The sequence below is a fragment of the Gymnoscopelus microlampas genome (genome assembly GCF_963454915.1).
Source record: "Gymnoscopelus microlampas genome assembly, chromosome: 1".
NCBI lineage: Eukaryota > Metazoa > Chordata > Actinopteri > Myctophiformes > Myctophidae > Gymnoscopelus > Gymnoscopelus microlampas.
The window spans coordinates 56,686,232-56,707,007 of record NC_139962.1 but is presented as its reverse complement, the minus strand read 5'-3'; the positions used below and the strand labels follow the sequence as shown (position 1 = coordinate 56,707,007).

Genomic DNA, 20,776 nt, shown 5'->3' with positions numbered 1-20,776 from the left:
CGTATGCTACTATGTCAGTGATTCTCAAACTTTTTCATGTCAAGGACCCCAAAATGTATATGTACTTGGCCGCGGACCCCAATCTCAAAATATTTTGTTCCAGGGACCCCCAAAAGCAAAGATTTGAATTAAAAATGTTTGTTTTTAAATAATATATATTCAAAGATTTGCACACATTTTCATGATTTAAAAATAGTAGATCTGCTATTTTTGAATATCCAAAGTTTAAAATAATGCTTTTTGGCTCAAATCTAAAAATGACACAGATGATTCTCCAGGTCTTAAAATCATGTAGTGCACTGGTGTATAATGCACCATTATTATTATTTTTAAATCTGTAGTGGCTTTAAACCCACTGAAATCAGACAAGACACAAAATGTGTGAGGAAAAAGATTGTCTTTGAGTCACAAGCCGTCACAGGACCTGAAATCCTCAAAACAAATGTGCTCCATGAGGAGTCAGAGTGTGTACAGAGTGTGGCAAAATGTTTAACCTTGGGGGACTTCTGAAAGTGCACACAAGATTCATACAGGGAAAAGCCGCTTTCTTGTACATTGTGCAAGCCCTCTAAAAACACACATGACGATTCATACGGAGGGGGGGGGGGGGGGGGGGGCTTAGTCGCATTTAGTAATTCTTTGGCCAAAATGCACATCTGAAGATCACAAGGACTAGAACGATACAGAACAGTAGAAAACGTTTTATTTTTATTTTTAAAGAAGCCACCTGAGTTAACACGTGATATCAGACAAAATAGATGTATTGATTATTCACTCTAATCCAGGATGACATACTAAAGCAGAGGAATCTCACAGTACTGTATCAACATAACTGAATAAAATAAACACAATTAGTTGCTCTGTTGATTCTCATTGTCTGGTGTACGTCATTTTCATTTTCCTTTTTAAAACACAGTCGATTGATTTAGATACACAAATGCTTGTGTTGTTTTTTTGCGTTTGTGAATTCCCTTGCCAAGCCAGGACCTGTAGATACATTGGGATGCCAGAAAAAAGGATGAAGAAAAAGGGGCAAGGCCTTTGGACCCAAATAAAATGTAAAATGATGGAAAGAAACATGCAAAAGACTCACAATACAATACACATTTAAAAGAGCACCTCGCCTGTAGGGTTAATTTCTCAATAATGATTGTTGTCTCCGCCATGAGACTATGTTTTCACTTTCCGTCCCGTCCCCCTCGGCCAAGCTAACATTGGTCAAGCCTCACGTGACACGTGACAATACGTTGAAAGAGTGTGCTCTGATTGGCTAGTGAGACGCATGACGTATAGTCTGTGTCTCTTTCAAAGTGAGGTAAGACAGGAATAATCACGAAATGGCTGAGAAATGGCGGAGCAATACATTATGTAGACACACTGGTGTCATCACAATATGTAATATATATAGCTTAGACAGGATTAATCAAGAACAGTACATTCCAGTGCAAACTGAGATCACAGTTGATGACACAGTGCAACTAACTCTTATTATGCAAACTGAAGAAGCTAATCATTGTCTGCAAACCGATGAAGAAGCAAAGGCGCAACGCCAACAGGAGAAGGACAAAGCTAAGAAACGAAGACGAAGAACACTCGCATCTGAAAATGACAAAGCACGAAGACGAGCAGCTGACACCGAGAACAACTTATGGGCTAACAACTTATTACTGGATGCCATACCCCGAGAACTGCAGGATTTGCACCCGTTAGAGGAAAGGTTGATAAGTCAACGTATTGCCTTCATGAAACTTGTTGGCTTGCCAACAAGTTGCCAACAAGTTCAAGGCAATCCACGGTAATGCAGTCAATGTGCCATCTGACGTACACACTATCATCAAAGTTCCAATCTTGAGCAAATATTGGAATAAATTCCAATATTTGCTGGCGGAGACTTGTGCTCCGAGGAGCACATTTTCTAGTTGTCAGTATTACCATTCATTGTCCTTGCTTACTTAATACAGACTAGTACTACTGTTTTGTAAAATCAATATACTTTAATCACATATTACAAAAAATAAAAAAAACAACATGTTGCGACAAAACTGGAGCACAAATCTACGAAACTAATTTGAGCACCTGGTTGATCTCTCTTTCTCTGGTACTACACAGTTAATTTGTTTATTTGAAAGGGATACCCATTAGCTGATGCCATGGCAATCAGCTATAGTCTTACTGGGGTCCACAACAAAACACATAAAACGCATACAAAATAATGAAACATTTATCATTAAATTGCATTAAAGGACCATGTCCCTCATTTTCAACCTATATTCATATACAGTAATTGGTCCCCACTAATGCTCATTATAATATGGTACCGTTTTTGTCTACTCGGTCTGTGTCTCAGATGAGGGCTGTGGACAGGAAAACACCTACCAGTGACATCATCAGTAGGCAGGTTTGGCCTTTTCAAACAAGATTCCATATTTGTTATTTTTTTTGTATGTTGTTTTAGAACAATGGCTTCTACTATAATAGCATGCTAACTTTCCAGGAATAGAAAGCCTGCAATGCAGTTTCTACTAGCTTGGATTCCCCCAAGCTACTCATTATATTAACAACAAATAAAAAAACTAGACACATAAGTTAGGGAGGGACTAGTCGACAAAAGATCCAGTAGAACCAAGTCAACTCATTGTAAATCTCATTCAAGGTAAAGCACACAATCATATAAGCTCATGTGTTTACATTAAACTTGAAATACAATGCAAGCTAAAGAACCATCTTGTACTGATCTGAGAAGCGTTTTGACAAACTTAGTTTATCAATTAAAAGATTGATTTACACGCTGGATGAGTGTAAAGTTTCACAGTTCTCAAATTGAAACAAATATGTACTGAAAAGAATGCACGTTTCAGAATCATTTAAAAGAATGCATTACACTTTAATCACTTAAGTCGATTAATCAACTGCAGATTTATTCGACCAAAATGTTATGATATTTAGTCAACAAAAACTAAACAAAAATATTTCAGATGACTAAAATGTAACTAAAACTAAATACAATTTTGCTGTCAAAATGTACACTGGTTACTAAAAAGTAATTTGCCCAACACTGATGATGCAAGACAAAATATGGACCGCCGTCAATAAAGTAGCTTAGCCTATTATCAATTAATCGGTCAATGTCTGATTGTTGCACCATATCGCATAGCAAATAGCCGATATACTGTACAAGCTCACGATGGAGTACCGGCCCACTTTAACCCCTGATATTGCTTCCGGAGGACACCACCTCATGTGACACAATGTCCTCATGTTAGTAACTATTTATGATTCTGTTTGTTTGTTTGTGTGCATGCGTGTGTGTGCGTGTGTGTGTGTGTGCGTGCGTGCGTGCGTGCGTGCGTGCGTGCGTGCGTGCTTGATTACTTGCTTGCTTGTGCTTTGCTTGAGTCTTTTGAACCAGCCACCAACAGCTACATCTACTCTCATTACCAGAGTGATGCCGATTAGCAAAAACACGCTGGTGACCAGGAAGCCTGAGGTCTCGAACATCAACTTAGGTGTGAACACCTTCCGAATCTCTAAGTGTCTCCTGAGGATAGCAGCGGCACAGGCGGACGCAAAGAGCTGCGTGCCATGAATGAAGAGGCAGCGTGCCGAGAGCTGCAGGAGGGCAGAGCTGAACTGGCGCGGGTTCTCTCTCAGTCTCATCTCCATCGCAGAATCCTTTCCCTCCTCCGCTACCGCCCTCCCACTGCCACGCACCTTGCACACCAGTGGCCAGAACAGGAGCAATGGACAACTCGCCGCAAACAGGATGTGGGATGAAAAGGTGTTGAGGGTGACCAGTGTGGCTGGCAATGTGATGCCCGTGTGTCCACCAGGGAAGCCCACAAAGGCGGCGTCCCACTGGATGGAGGAGAAGGTGGGCAGGTGTCCTGTTGCATGGAAGAACTGGGTGGCGGCCAGGGACCACAGCACCACTGGAGTCCAGGGTACATAAAAACCTCCTGGATGTGTCCCATGCAGACTTCTGAGGTTGGTAGAGGTGGCGTGGATGTGTAGGATGGCGCCCATCTCCAGCAGAAGCAGGAGAAAGGACAAAGCCATGCCCTCTGGGTGCAGCAGAAGTAGACCTACGCCCAACAGTCCACAGAACAACAGTAGCGGCGCGGAGTAAACGGTCCCCAGACCGTAGGCCTCCACAGCGGGTCTGCTGTCTGTCTCGGCTCCCCCGCCTGGCTCACCGTCTTGCACGCGATCTGGGGGGATGAGGTGGTGCAGTTCCGTCTGCGGGGTGATGCCAATAGTCACTCGGTAGCGGGGTGGCGGGGGCAAGGACAAAGCCTTTGCTGATGCCGTGGCCCTGGTCTTCACAAACACAGTGAGAGGGTCCAGCCACAGCAACAGCATCCCAACACCCATGAGGGAGAAGATGGTTCTGGGAAGCGCCACCTGGGCCATGCTGATGAGCTCGGCCTCGTTCCTAAAGCTGTCCTCCAGAGTGGCACTGACGGCCCAGTTAAGCCCCAGGCAGAGGGACAGCAGTGGTAGGATCCAGCGGGCTGTGAACGCTGCACCGCCTGAGGAGTCGAGAATACCGTAGTGACGCAGCCAGCATCTCAGCAGGTACGTCCACAAGCTCAGCGAGGCTAGAGAGAGAGTGTAGAGGACATTCTTCAGTTGGCTGTCCTGTAGCCGGGAGAGGGGAGAGAGGAAGGGGGAGGGCTGGCACGAGTCCTGCTCCTCCCAGCAGCTGTGGAAGGAGAGAGAGAGGTAGAGACTGCCCACCAGGAGCCCCAGACAGGCCATGAGGGTGCAGCTCTCCTTCCTTATAGAAACAGGGGAAAGGGCCGAGGAGGGCGGAAGCCTGGCAAGTTTATGGAGGTCCCGGTTGGGTGGCAGTAGCAGTCTGTCCCAGTTGAGATGGATGGGAACGTACAGAGCCAGTGAAAAGACCAAAAAGGTGACAACCTGGCCTTCGGCTATCACGTAGCTATCTGAAAACAGGGAGGCATCGCGCAGGAGTAGCAACAAGAGAGGCGGGACAACGAAGCGATGCATGCTCTGCCAGCTGGCCCGCTTTTGAGCTTTGGCTCCGTTACCAGTGTGAGCCTTAGCCTGATGAGCCCACCAGAAAACCATCAGTTCTGAGGCTAGGGCAGTGGATGCCAGGCACCACGTCACCTCAACATGACCCTGGACAAACAGCTGACCAACAGCAATGCAAAATCCTACCGACAGTGCTGCCACGACATTGGCCTTTAGCAGAGCACTCTCATTGACCAGCACACAGGACAGCTCGGAGAGGATAAAACACAGCAGGCAGGCAAACAGCAGAATGGTTAACCCTGCAGCCATCTTGAGCAGATCGAAACGGGCCCATCTGGCCTGGCAGGTGTCTCTGACAGATGTGAGGTAGGACTGCATGGAGACAACCAGCTCTGGGGAAGGAGACAGACCGTTTGTTATGGTGGCGAGGTACTCGGTAGAGATGTGTGAGAACTCCTCCTGCAGCTTAGAGAGGCTGTTTTTTGGGAGATCTTTGGCCATGCTGGAGTAGGTCTCCAGAAAACGATTGACCTGTTTGATGTTGATCCACAGTGCCTCCAACTGGCTGGGACCCCCGAGTGCACCTTTACTTTTTTGGCTTTGAGGAGGGAACAGAGGAAGGAGGACTTGGCCCAAACTGCTGTAAGGTATAGGCGCTCCCAACTGCAGAGCCAAGGTAGGAACCAAGTCTGTCTGTGGGACCACTTGTGGTTCTTTCTTGGATGGGGGCCCTGAAAAGAGAGGTGAAGGACTGTAGAGGAAGAGTGCAGCATCAGTTTCCTTCTGACTTTCTCCACCGTGGTCTCCCGTGTCCGTCATCCCATGGTCTCCCATCACCACCAGGAGGGTGTCGTTCTGCAGGCGCTCCATCACCGATCTGATGACTCCATCCATCTGGGTGAGTTTGTCGGCCATGGCAGGGTGGTCGATAAAAAAATTGTGGCCACAGTGATCCACTCCAATGAAATGAGTGATCAGGACATCCCAGTCATCACCCACCATTGTTGAATAGAGATGCTGGAGAATCCCATTGTCGACTGTATGCAAATCCTTGACGTTGAGAGCATGGAAGGGCAGAGAGCGGTGGAACTTCTTAGGGAAAAGACTTTCCCAAGTATCATCACCCATGAACACCACCCGTTTCCCCAGTTGCACAAGCTGGTGAATGAGGTTGTCCTCCAAGACGGCGCTGGAGGCAAAGTTATTCCCGACATCGATGAAGGTGGGCAGTGAACCCGTGGTGAGGCCCTTGATCCTCTGCATGGTGGTGGTGGGCGGGTCAGCGCGGAAGTTGTACAAGCGGCTGTGGAAGGGCCTCGAAGAAATTGTTTCCTCGAACACGGGTAGCTTGTTCTCGTGGTGACGCGGCGCCCCGTTGGCGTGGTCAAAGCGAGCAAAGTCGTACCTCAGCGCATCGATGACGAGAAGCACAGCCCGGCGGAAGCGGGGCTTGGCATTGCAGAAGTCTCTCTGCTCGCCTGCCGGGAGGAGCACGTCCTCACAGGTGCTGGTCCTGTTCACCTCCAGCCTGACCAGCAGAAATCCACCCACAAATAAGTAGATGCCAACATAGAACACAGCACACACCCAGAGCAGTAGGGACAGGATTTTGAGGCTCTGCATCCTTGCAGTGGCCGGTTCTGTCCTCTTTCGACCTGGCCAGGATGTGAACGTATGTGTGGGTTCACACAGTAAGGGCGCTGTCAGGCACCTCAGTTAAACAAGAGGATGCCACCACAGTTCACGGGTCGGGGCGATTTACCGTAATGTGATATTGTGTGAAGAAAATAACTCTTTCAGACATAAACTGGTTCAATGCATATCATGCATCCTTCTAAGTGACTGCTTCAGGATTTAGCCATTAATAGTGAGGAAGGAGAAGACATGCCGATGACATCATGGCTGTGCAGGATATAATGACATCATGACAGGTTAGACTAGAGGATGAGACTCCATAACCAATAAATGCTTCTGAAAAAAATAGAATGTACAGGTTTTGTTTTCTGTTTTCTCAGAAGTAAGGACCTGTCCAAATTTGTAAAATATAGAAAAACAATGTCCATTTCACTATTAAATAGGGCTTAAGTAACTCATTCATAATGTATTTTTGTAAGTTTGAGTCCCCGGGAGACACTAAATTCCTCTTTTGGGTCTCGAGCTGTTGAGTTTGTGAACACCTGTTATAAATGACTGACTTCACAGACTGGTCATCAAATTTCTTGTGCACGCTGCCAGTATAGGCGAAGGAACTAAAGACAGCGGCATCCCTAACGCATCCGTTGTATCTTTTGCCAACCAAGCCTAAAGGCACAGATCGGTGAACCAATGGGAGCCCACAGATGTTTTCTCCGGAGAGTTTGAATCCGCCCATCTATGCCAGATATCAGACGCGCAGGGGCAGGCTACATGAGACACTAGACTAGGCTATACGAGTCATTATTTCAAGTTAGACAACATTTGAGTAGAACTATCAGAAGGTGTGACCAAGGTAAAATAATGGGTCACTGCAATAGTTTATAGCTATCGACGAAGCACTCAATTCTGATACATGAAAAAAAGTTATTGACAATCGACAATGAGTGCCCTGTTGTGGCTATAATAGTACTAACCAGTTCTGACAATGCATGCATTATTTTCATCCTTTTCTATACATACAGTAATAATAATAATAGAAAATCTGCCAGTGTTTAAGATTGAAAGTCTAGCAAAGTGTTAGTAACTGTACATTTCCCTACTGAAATGTAACTTGCCTGGAATTCCAATTCCAATGCAGTGTTTATTCACTCGCCTCTCGAGTCGACTCCTTCCACTGATGTCAGGCACTTCATATAGGTTGTCAGTAACCACATGTCTCTTGGTACCAGACCATGCTAGCAGAGGTCTTCAACCTTCCCCTCAATCATTCTCAGCTCTGCCTGTTTTTCTTTGTCCTTGAAACACTGCATTAGTTATATTCACCTGTTATACGTACCTATTATGCTTACCTATATGTACCTGGTTGTACTTGTTACACTTACCTGTTCTATTATCTATAGAGAGATAGAGATGTTTACATTGCAAACACATGTTTTCTCATGCCAATAAAGACCAATTGAAATGAATTGAATTGAAATGCTAAAAAGTAAACTAACACTAAGTCTTTAAAAAAGATTAACTAAAGTAGCAAATCCCATGCAGACAGTGCCAATGATACTGGGTACTCCACATACTTGGAGCAGAAAGCTGCCAGAATGACAGCAAAAGCCACAGGTTGAATCTGAATCCCTGCATATATCAACATAAGGCCAAACAGCTGCAGGGTCCAGGACAGGATGTTAATGGTCCTCTCATCCACTAGGGGACCATAAAGGTAACACAGAGCAAAACTGATGAACCCCACCACCGCTGTATAACCAAGAACCAGCTGCCAGTGCTCTTGCAGAATCACATTTAGGTTCCGGAAGACAAGCCGGATGACGTAAACGGAGAATGACCACCCACCGACTACTAGTACATAGAAGGGGCCTTTCTTTGGCAAAGAGCGTGACATGATGAATATGAGAATTATGAGGGAGGCCATCAATCCCGTGCTTACACCAGCTGAGTAGTAAAATACCTGACTCCCACTGAGTGAGTCTGAAAAGACAAACAATAACACCCCAGCAAGGAACACCACAAACAGAAATACATCAAACTTGCGAATGATGGTCTTTACTGTGTAATGAGCTTTCTCATCCGCAGGCTCAATCTTAAAGCACTTCTTTTTGCTGTATACGCTGATGTTGATGGTGGTTTCATTGGAACGGCCGTGCGAGAACCGCTGTAACACATTCCAAATACTGAAGCTTTCCAGTTGCTGCAGCTTCTCCTCATCTTCAGCAACTATCACCTTGAGCTTGTTTGAACTCTGCACTCCAACCTGAATTCTTGTCCAGGTTTGCTTCCAGTCGGGCACAATGGAATTGATGTAGCAGAAGGTGTTAGACCCAAAGTGATCAGAACCTGAACCTTCAAGTTGGTGACCATGCTGGAGATTGATTACTTGAGGTTTGGAACCTGTAACTTGGCACAATATCTGAGGTAAACATGAAAGCAATAATAACAGCCAAACCGTGATCTTTGTATTTTCACCAACCATAATAGCCCTTGTAAAATATACTATTAGGAAAAAAATGTGATTATTGACTATTTATTGACTGGTAAAAGGAACCGCTGTTGTGGTGTTCGATCAGGAATTTCAATGACTATAGCAATGGTACTGAGAAAGGTTTGAAAAGTCTTATAGCTCAATGGTCTGCTAAATCTATATTTGAGTGGTGAAGGTCGATCTGAGTGTCTAACTGAAAATGCACTGCTTTTATACCTGTGCTTACTACTGTCGCCATGATGAGGTCATGACGAGTCATCCGTGCCCAAATATGTAGTTCCGTGGTGGACTCTCTCCAACATATTGTGTAATCATGGGGACCTATTGTAAACAAACTGTATGACATGACAGCATTTGAACAGCTGCGATCCCGAGACTGAGTAACAGGAACTCGGAAGTACACAAAACAGGAACTCATTCTATGGGTGCATCCACACATGAGATGCAAGTTGACGCTAGTTGTCGCAAGCCCTTGTTCCGGTTCCGGACATTTTTGGCCGTTACTCAAGGAAGAGCGGAACCCGAATATGAGATTCAGACACGCATCGGGACGGTCTTTTTCCGTTTTTTCCCATAACATGGGAGTGGATGGGACTTCCGATGACTTGCATCTTATGTGTGGATAAACCCTATCTTATATAAAAATTGGCTTAAGGGAAACAGGAACTCGGAAGTACAGGAAACAGGAACTCAGAACAGTATATATTATCTTATATAAAAATTGGCTTAAGGGAAGGAGCGGCCAGTCGGCTGGCGGACCACGTCGTCACACTCACGTCAATATAACTCAACGAGTTCACAATGTAGCTACGCCCAAATATGGAGTGTGTTGTCTAACTAACCTCATCTGTCGTCATGGCATCAGGCGCAACATATCAGTCAGCTCCATATTTGGCACAAAAGGGGGTATGCCCATATATGGGAATATACTGATGACATCAGCGATCTTCATATATATGCTCATTATGGTCATGTGCAATATATGGGACCAACTGACTTAAAACTCGGCACGCGCATCGGCAAGGACTCGAGGGAGTCCTTGAACCTTCAAGGTGAGTTCAGAAACAGGAGCACAGGAATGGTACCTCCAACACATCCATCTATGCATATGGATTGAACCATTGAACTACTGTTTACTATAGTATATTCAGGGTTCCATTTGTACCAAAATAATAAATAAAAAAAACAGAGGGGGGGACATTTTCTTAACCACTTATAGTGAAAACAGCCGATCTACAAGATCACAAAGCATTATGTTGCCGGACCACGTTTTTTGGAAAGATTATTACAACAGAATAATGACAAACCAGATACTTCCATGGCATCATTATCTAATGATGTCATGCTGATGGGTCTGATTTGGATTGTCGTTTTACAACTTGTTTGTCTGTCAGGAACCATGAGGGTCGCTGGACGGCCCTTTGAGACCCAGAGTGTTTCCAGTGAGCCAACATGCACAATCTCAGCACCCTGACTCTATTTGATCAGAATGGAACACAGCCTTAATTAGCATCATTGGTAACACCTGTGAAGGAAGAGGCCCAATTTCCTTCCAATATGACGGCAAGTATTTGGCCGCGGACACCCATCTGAAAATATTTTGTGCCAAGGACCCCCATACAAGATTTGTGTTGTTAAATTGTTTTTATAATGTTCCAAATCCACATTTTTTTCAATATGTTTTTAAATTAGATCTACAAGCTCACAACTTGCCGCATCGCGTTGCGAGCTTGTATTGGCTATTTTCATATAGCTAATATATACAGAGTTAAAGTGGTTAAACTCATTTTGACGCTGCATTAACTATTTTTGCATTGGAACCTGTAACATTGGAAACATTTATGAATTTATTATTCATTTTAATTCTTCTGAAATAACTGCCCCCTCCCCACCACCACAATGGAGCTCCCAAGCTTTTGTGTTTTGTCATTCTGACAAATGTTTGTGTGTGCATTTAGTAAAGATGTCAATCAATCAATCAACCAACTAACCAATTAACCAACCAATCTCAACCAATCTCAATCAATCAATTAATCAATCAATCAATCAATCAATCAATCAGGCTACATGTAGTTGCTCATAAGATACATATCCATAATGTGTACACACAAGCACACAAAGCCAGTCAAGAGTATAAGCATAAAACACCAATCCTACCAGTTCTGTGCACAGAACATAAGAGTACTGCGCGCACGCACTAACACACACACACACACACACACACACACACACACACACACACACACACACACACACACACACACACACACACACACACACACACACACACACACACACACACACACACACACACACACACACACACACACACACACACACACACACACACACACACACACACACACACACAAGCTAGGCTGTGATGGTTTCATTATCACCGCTGCAAGACTCATCTGTCTTCAAACACAGCTGGTGCAGATCTGCTAAGTGACCACAGTGCCTCCTACTGGCCGTAAAGTACCGTCAGCCCACTGTGGGCCGTGCTGCTGATGCATCTGTACCAGTTCTCCCTCTGTGTGGAAAATACCAGCGTTTATTTCCCTCTCATCATGTTGTTATTTAACAGCCTGAAGCAGAGCTGGAACTCTGCTTTTTGTGACCGCTAGGGAAGAGAGGAGAAAAGATGACAGGGCACAAGTGCTAGACTCTGTGTGCAACATTAAACCCTTAAACCATTATGTACTGTGTACTGTGCATTGAGCGGCGTCCCCTTGAGCTCTACTTGGTGTCCTACTGTTTTTTTCCTACTATTTCAAGTGAATATTCACCTATTTTCGCCGAATATTCACCTATTATGACATGCCCAGAATAGGATGCTAAGAGATCCATGTGGTTAAATAAATATAGAGTCAAGTAAATGTATGATGATGCACAGCACACAATGCATGCAGAATCCTCAGATAATGTGATGCCATCTGCATGGAAGTTGGGGTTGGACCATTTTTATTAAAAACATTTCTGCCCATTTTTAAACAGCTTTTAAATAATCAGTTCTGGATCAGACAGTGCAAATATAAAATGATCAGACTTGCAGGCTCATCAACATTCCAATGATATCTGAAATTGTATCACTGGTGTACTGCTGATGCTCTGATGTAAAACATAACTAAATAAATAAATAAATAACAAACAAACAGGAGTGGCCTCCTTGTTCAATCTTCAGCTAGCACTATTAAGTTGCTATGCCCCCCGTCCCAGAAAGAACTAAATGCTCAGAGAATATTTTCTAACACGTAAAGCAAAATAACTTCAGAGACAGAAATTTCCATTCAAAACTAACAATCACAATTTCAGAGATCATGTTGCAGTTGTTTGTTTTGCATGGACATTTCCGCCTGCCTATAGTGAATTAAGTAGAATACATAAAGTAATGTTTTGAAGCTCCATGCAAATTGCACAAATGAAAAGCATGATATTATGTGCAGCCAGTGATTATCATAATCAGAAAACTGTGTGTGTGTGTGTGTGTGTGTGTGTGTGTGTGTGTGTGTGTGTGTGTGTGTGTGTGTGTGTGTGTGTGTGTGTGTGTGTGTGTGTGCGTGTGCGTGTGCATGCTCGTGCGTCCATGCGTGCGTGTGTGTGCATGTACGTGCAAGACTGTATTTCTGTACTGCTCTCTCCTCTGTCTCCTCTGTCCCCTTATAGAAGGTATACAAAGGTAGGACAATAGAATGCATGTCAACAGGTGGAAGAACTAAAACAACGATAGGTTTATGCAATTAATGGAGTGTGTGTGTGTGTGTGCGTGTGCCGTGCGCGTGCGTGTGTGTTTGTGCATGAGTCAGCATGACGCTGATTAAATCAGCATCACCATAATATGGCTACCGTCACGTGTATGGCTATGTTCAATTTTTTCATGAAGACACGCACAGACAGCAGAGAGGTGAAATTAACTCTAATTGCTCTGGCTGAGACCATGTTAACATCACCGTTTGGGGGTCATGCCTATGTTCCCTCAGCCCTATGTTCCCTCAGTTTAGGATTAGGCTTTGGGTAACAACAAAGCTGTATGCTACACTACTACAGAGGTAGTATGCATGCAAATCAGCCAGGCATTCACAGTCACAGAGCTCGATTTGATGTAGCGGTCATACAGTCTCTCGGTCACGCACGTGCATCTGCGGGCGTGTGCGTGTTGGTCAAACAAGGTGGCCATACGCCGTAGCGACGCATTGCAGACCACTACACCGATCTATCCCATGCCTCATCTCTTTCCCTCCGCCTCTCTCTCTCTCCTTCAACCCTCTCTGTCATTCACTCTCCAATGCTTTCTCTCTCTCTCTCTCTCTCTCTCTCTCTCTCTCTCTCTCTCTCTCTCTCTCTCTCTCTCTCTCTCTCTCTCTCTCTCTCTCTCTCTCTCTCTCTCTCTCTCTCTCTCTCTCTCTCTCTCTCTCTCTCTCTCTCTCTCTCTCTCTCTCTCTCTGTGTGTGTGTGTGTGTGTGTGTGTGTGTGTGTGTGTGTGTGTGTGTGTGTGTGTGTGTGTGTGTGTGTGTGTGTGTGTGTGTGTGTGTGCGCGCGTGTGCGTGTGTGTGTGTGAGTAAGTTGTTTCTTAAAAGAACAGGAAAGAAGAAGACTGAAGCAGCCAGCTGTATAGACTATCTGTCTACACCACACCGAGGAGACTGCAACGCTCACTGGCTCAGAACAGTTAAGAACCCACAAGAATGACACAAAAAACCATCAGGAGAGAAATCAAACTCCACAGGGTTTAATCCCGCCAACAGGCCGAGTGTGTCAGATCTAGGAGAACAAACAGCCACGGCAAATTTAACCGGCAAGGATCTTGATTGAAGATTCAAGGTTCTATATTTGTTACATCTGATATACTGCTGCACTCAAGAGTATAGCAATCTTTGGTTTTGGCTACTCGACATCTAAAACTAGAAAGGGGTGCTCCGGGGAGCGCAGATGTCCTGGCCAGGGTTTTGTAATGTCGCTTTTCCACTGCAAAGTATCAGCATGGGCTCTTGCCTCCTCTTTTGCTTTTGCATTAGGCCGAAGTAGCTGGTAAGAGGCAAAATGTGACATTGCAGGGATGATTTGTGGCACTGCATCAACCCAAAAAGCATGTTGTTAGATGCATGCACTTTGTGGTAAACATTGTGTGGATAAAATGGCTAGGTAAGTCATGGTATGGTTGTGCTGATTAGAATCTACTAGGCGTAAAAAGCGCACATACACACTCGCACGCACGCACACACACACACACACACACACACACACACACACACAGCACTGTGGTTCACACTACGCTGCTGTTATGATACAGAGGCCAAGCAGTATTTCACCTGCAGCTGCAGTGAAGTTGGCTGCTGCGATGGACCCGTACCTCATTAACTTTCAACTTTCAACTCATCAACTATGAGTTGAGTCCTGACAAAGCAGACCTAAGGCTGGGCTACAGATAGATTTGGTGCACCAATATGTAGTCAATAAAGTACAGAATCTCATCAATTGTGTCTTCAATAACTCACAATACCACTCAGTGTGTTACAGTAACATGACCAATTGGCGGCCTGGGACTTTCATACAGCTGTGGCTGTACTCAATGCATTTTTCTCCTCAGTGAGATCTTAAAATTGATTGAAGCTGATTTGTAACATTTCCCAAATGTAAGCTGTTTCATTAGTTGTTTTGCCCCAGGCTATATGGGAACTGTTTAGCCCCTTTCAGAACCCTGTATACCTTTTTGGTATTTGGGATGAGTCTGACGGTATTCAGCTGGTTCCTTGCCGTGTTGATCGGCATTGCCATTAAACATGTTTAATCCATATTTTAAAACGTATTTTTGCTAACTCTCGCACTCCATTACTATCAAAGAACCCTGGATACCGTCATCCCAAATACAAAAAAGGTATGCAGGTTTCCGAAAGGGGCTATAACGCTCGCGGTTTTTGAATTAATGTATTATTATTATTTTTACCTCAAAACATTAAGTCGGGTGTCTTTGCGCGATTTCGCGTTGGCCACTTTAGCCACCTCAAGCCAATATATAGTCAGTTCTGTTCATAAACAGTGGTGGAAAAAGTATTCTCATGTTTTACTTAAGTAAAAGCATAAATACTGGCATGCAATGTAGAAATACCCCCTTACAAGTAAAAGTCAATTCAAAATGTATTTCAGTAAAGGTACAAAAGTATTGGTATAAAAATGTACTTTGAGTAACAAAAGTAAAAGTACTCCAGTCCTTGTGAGTACTTTTACTAGCCTTTATAGGGTGAGATCTACAGCTCACATAGATCTACAAGCTCACAGAGCTTGTAGATCTGCTATTTTCAAAAGGTTTTTATACATTTGAAAACTTGAAATGGGACATTCTGCATAATGAGTACTTTTACTTTTGATACGAGTGCATTTTATTCTTTTGCACTTTTACTTAGGCACGGCGGCCATTTATGCACATTAAACATTCTTTACTCACTCACAATAGATGTCCCTCCAACGTCCAAATATCTCCTAAATTCATCATTTCTAGTTGAAAACATGCTATTTTCTGTATCATCATAAATCCTGTTTACTTTTCTCATCCGACCCCGGCCCTTCTAGTGTTGCCATGTATTCTGTGAGAGCAATAAGCAACCGGTCAATGAATATCATGTTTATGAATTGAATACCAAGGACCTCAATGGAAACAAGACCACAAGGACTTTTTTGGACGGACCTTTTAGACAAAGTGTTTTAACTGTACTTTCTGCCAATAAAATATTCAATCAATCAATCAATACTGTAAGGGCAGGTTTTCGCAAATGTTTGCTTTTTACATGGACTTTGCCTGGCAACCCCCTCCCTCTCTCTCTCTCTCTCTCTCTCTCGTCGCGACGCACGCAGCGCGCATACACAGTGATTATGGGTAGCTAGCTCAGCTGTGTGATCCCCCCGCCCCCCTCCACCAGCCGGCGAGTCGCAGCGCGGCGCAGCGCGCAGTTAAGGTAAACTAGACGCGTCGCAATTCAGGGCAATTGCAGAGTGTGGTTGCGCCGACGCGAGTCGCGGATCGCTGCCGTCGGGACTCGAGGAATACGCTGGGAGGAATACCATCAGAGGCTGCGCCAATTACATTGTCACATAACTCCTGAGATCACTTGCGTTTCATTTTGAGAGGATTGATCCCCCCAACATAAGGTTTTTGCATCAAACGGTTACAGTTTGAGCATTTGTGGCGCCCCCTATGGATCAAAGTGGAAATGCTTTTGGGGATTTGTTGAGTAAACCACCCTTGACATGTGATTCAAATTTGGGATTGACTGGACGTTTCGTTCGTGATTTGTGGCCTTTTTTGTAAAACGGGCCCCTTCCGCTAACTTTGGAAGCCATTTACGGACGAACGGTATGGACTATCAAAATTCTGTTTCGGTCCAGATTATCGCATGGGTCCAGAGATCATGTGTACCGATTTTTGTGAAATTTGGACAAAATATATGGGAGGAGGAGCTAAAAGTGTGTTTTGAAGAAAATTCAAAATGGCGGAAAATCTATCCAGACGCAAATGGGCGTGGCCTATATAGAAAGTTGCGTAATGACCCAAGGAATCCAGGGAAAAATAAATTTTGATTTTACGACCTACGGTTCAAGAGTTACAGGCCAAAACGTAAAGGGGGCTGTTATAGCGCCACCATGAGGCCGATTGGTGTGATATTTTTTTAAATAATTTCGGACAATATTACGAACCTTCCCTCCAAATCTGGTAACTCTAGCTCTTACGGTTTCTGAGAAAAAAATACTTGAATTTGATTTTTTTCACTTTTACATTAAAGCGGATGGGGAAATTTAATGCACTAATAAATTAATATCAATTAAACTATTTAACCAATCTCTTAGCCCTATACACGCGCATGATTCCCGTTCAAGACGGTCATTTTGATATATGGCACAACATTAGGGGATAAAAACTGTGGGAGGAGATGCGGCTGAAAGTATTGTTTATCTATACTCAATAATAATAAAGTGTGAAGATAACTATAGTCTGGTTGCCCTGTTGGGCAACCACACTAATAACAGCCCAACTCACTCCAAAACCAACTCACTCCAAATCGAGCTTAACTCACTCCAGACATCTCCCTCCACAGCAGAGCCCAACTCACTCCAAAAATTTGGCCAACTCCCTCCACAGCAGAGGACAACTCACTCCACCCCACTGCTTACACCTAATGGCCCTCCTCCACTGAGTTCACCCGCATAATCACCCTCCACCCAGGTTAGGGTTAGGGTTTAGGGTTAGAATGTAAGAGTCTCCACCGATTCAACCCACACACACACACACACACACACACACACACACACACACACACACACACACACACAAACACAGGGCTAAAGTGTGTAATGCATGCTTTTTATAATATCATCATTTATAGCAGCAAAGTAACTAGTAAAACAAATACATTTAGTGGAGTAAAAAAACAATATTTGGATCCAATATGTAGTGGAGTAGAGGTAAAAGCATTGGAAGTTGGGAATACTCAAATAACGCACAAATACCCAACATTGTACTTAAGTACAGTACTTAAGTAAATGTACTTAGTTACTTCACACCACTGACACATTGAACCAATATTACACTGGTGACATTGCATGGAGTGAGTTGGCTTTGGTCCTGGAGGGAGTTGGTCTTTGGTCCTGGAGGGAGTTGTCCGAGCCCTGGAGTGAGTTGGCCGAGCCCTGGAGTGAGTTGGCCGAATATTTCTTAAGTCTTCATGGAGTGAGTTGGATTTGGAGTGAGTTGGGTGGTATTCGCAGTTAAACCCGTCCAGTGGCCTCGTCGTCGCCACTCGCCACACAAATATAAATAAATAAATTTGCGACGTCTCTGTTACGGCGGGGCCCCCCACACCTGAGGCCCCCCCGCTCCGGGTGGGGGGACATCTGTACCCTTTAGCCCCGCCTGTCAGCGGCCCTGGCTGGTAAGAGGCAAAATGTGACATTGCAGGGATGATTTGTGGCACTGCATCAACCCAAAAAGCATGTTGTTAGATGCATGCACTTTGTGGTAAACATTGTGTGGATAAAATGGCTAGGTAAGTCATGGTATGGTTGTGCTGATTAGAATCTACTAGGCGTAAAAAGCGCGCGCACACACACACACACACACACACACACACACACACACACACACACACACACACACACACACACACACACACACACACACACACACACACACACACACACACACACAGTTTAACAATTTATTTATGTCCACACACAGGGAAAGCATACAGGGACACAAATATTTTAGGTGCAGCTAGAGGTTACATTCACAAACTCATGGGTATATGTCCTCATGATACAACACGCGTGAAACTCAGCACTCCATGGGCACAAGTAACGGCGGTGCTGCCATACATGGCAGCAGAGACAGCACAATACTTGTGCCAGCCCCCAAGTTATCGAAACCCTCCAACAACCAATCCGTGATATGTGCTAGGCTGGATCACCAGCACACACGCACACACACACACGCACGCAGGCACGCACGCACACACACACACACACACACACACACACACACACACACTCAGCACTGTGGTTCACACTACGCTGCTGTTATGATACAGAGGCCAAGCAGTATTTCACCTGCAGCTGCAGTGAAGTTGGCTGCTGCGATGGACCCGTACCTCATTAACTTTCAACTTTCAACTCATCAACTTTGAGTTGAGTCCTGACAAAGCAGACCTAAGGCTGGGCTACAGATAGATTTGGTGCACCAATATGTAGTCAATAAAGTACAGAATATCATCAATTGTGTCTTCAAGAACTCACAATACCACTCAGTGTGTTACAGTAACATGACCAATTGGCGGCCAGGGACTTTCATACAGCTATGTGGCTGTACTCAATGCATTTTTCTCCTCAGTGAGATCTTAAAATTGATTGAAGCTGATTTGTAACATTTCCCAAATGTAAGCTGTTTCATTAGTTGTTTTGCCCCAGGCTAAATGGGAACTGTTTAGCCCCTTTCAGAACCCTGTATACCTTTTTGGTATTTGGGATGAGTCTGACGGTATTCAGGGTTCCTTGCCGTGTTGATCGGCGCTGATCGGCATTGCCATTAAACATGTTTAATCCATATTTTAAAATGTATTTTTGCTAACTCTCGCACTCCATTACTATCAAAGAACCCTGGATACCGTCATCCCAAATACAAAAAAGGTATGCAGGTTTCCGAAAAGGGGCTAGGATCAGTGGTGCCAGTCCCCTTCCTCCGATGGACAGATGAAAAGTGTCTCACTACAATCTGGAAGGTCATTATCCTGTCATGGACAAGAAGTTCCAGGGCTGTCCACCCCTCATTCACTTCTTCCTCCTCCTACATTCTGAAGGCTCTCTCTGACAGTAGTGTCAGGCAGCAACCATTTGTACTGTCGCAGATGGGTGATGCAATCTCTCTGTCCTTCATCATAGCTTCTGTGACAGTGGCAGTCAATATAAGAACGGTTGCCGTTATCGTACTCTGCAGCTTTTGTGCTTTCAAAGAGGCACCCCTGAAAGGTGTCATTTTTAACCACTTTCAACCAGTCGTCCCTATTTTGGGCATGTTATTATGAGCGAAAATCTCCACACATGTCGCATGACAGGGAAGCCCTGGCCTCGAACACTGTACAACAAAGCTTGTGGAAGGGGGTGGTTGGAAGAGGGCGAGGTGCGGCGCACCTGGGTTGTGCGAGATAGTCGCTGAACAGATCCGGCATTCCCGTCGTTCTGCTGTAAAGGGATGCCCCTCGCCGCAAGCACCCGCTGCAAGCCGGCGACTGTCCAATCGAAGATGGAAAGCAGGGGCACGGTGTGCCCATGTCGACCGCCGCCGACAACAGACACGTCGCGGCGAGAGTCGGAGGACCGACCGGAGTGCGAAGCGGACCCGCTGCACAGATAGATGTTCCCTGGGGGGAGCGAACGCTCGCCGTCCGTTCCCCGGTGGACGGAGCCGGAGGGGCTGGACTCTGGCACTGTAGCTCTCGAGACGGGTGAAGAAAAGACATTTTCATCTGAGGCGTTAAGAATGAGCTCCTGCTCATTCATCGCTGACAGAGCGAGCTAGATGGTATTTTTAGCAGTACTGAAAAGAAGCACTTATATCAATATCAGGGACCAAAATAACAGGGACAATATCAGGGAGCAACGATACCTAATACGTTCTGTTTGTTAGTTGAACAATCGCAGGTGTATTTATATTGTGGCGATTGCAAAGATTGAACGGGGAGTGGCCGAGATAAATAGAGGGTGGTCTCCACTCCTGAACTTGGGTTGATCACAACTTCATTGGCCTTAACAGGGGAGTGTTTGTGCTCCTTCCACTGATCCTTAATGAATAAAGATATGGAGGTAAGAGGAGGACACAATGGCAATCAGGAATAGTCAAACTCTTCAGTAAAAATAAAAGCAATAATGATAAAACAAGTGTTTCCCAGAGTAAAAAAAAGATTAGGTCAATCCATGTTATAATTTTTTATATACTGTATGCTACCTGGAATTTCTGCTGCTGAAACTTGTTGTATGTGACTGGTAGCTTAAATTCTCTTCCTCAAATCAAATTAAATAAACGACACCTCCAGCATGGCACAAAGTCAGAGTTGTCTTCTCTCTTGTAGAAAAAGAGCTTGTCGCCCTCTCTATACACGATGATATTAGACA

The 20,776-nt window shown here is 44.7% G+C and overlaps 2 protein-coding genes across 2 annotated transcripts; both read right to left on the bottom strand.

Annotated features, from left to right (window-relative positions):
* Nucleotides 1-346: 346 nt before the first annotated feature.
* LOC311045465 (GPI ethanolamine phosphate transferase 3-like) lies at nt 347-6,621 on the bottom strand (the record flags this gene model as incomplete). Its single annotated transcript, XM_084057340.1, has 2 exons — nt 347-355; nt 3,373-6,621. 2 exons carry the CDS (start codon nt 6,619-6,621, stop codon nt 347-349), a joined length of 3,258 nt encoding a protein of 1,085 aa, XP_083913466.1.
* Nucleotides 6,622-8,152: 1,531 nt separating this feature from the next.
* Nucleotides 8,153-20,164, bottom strand: LOC311045377 (nuclear envelope integral membrane protein 1-like; the record flags this gene model as incomplete). Its single annotated transcript, XM_084057222.1, has 3 exons — nt 8,153-8,985; nt 17,976-18,042; nt 19,706-20,164. The coding sequence occupies 3 exons, from the start codon at nt 20,162-20,164 to the stop codon at nt 8,153-8,155; spliced, it is 1,359 nt and encodes a 452-aa protein (XP_083913348.1).
* Between the last annotated feature and the right edge of the window lie 612 nt (nt 20,165-20,776).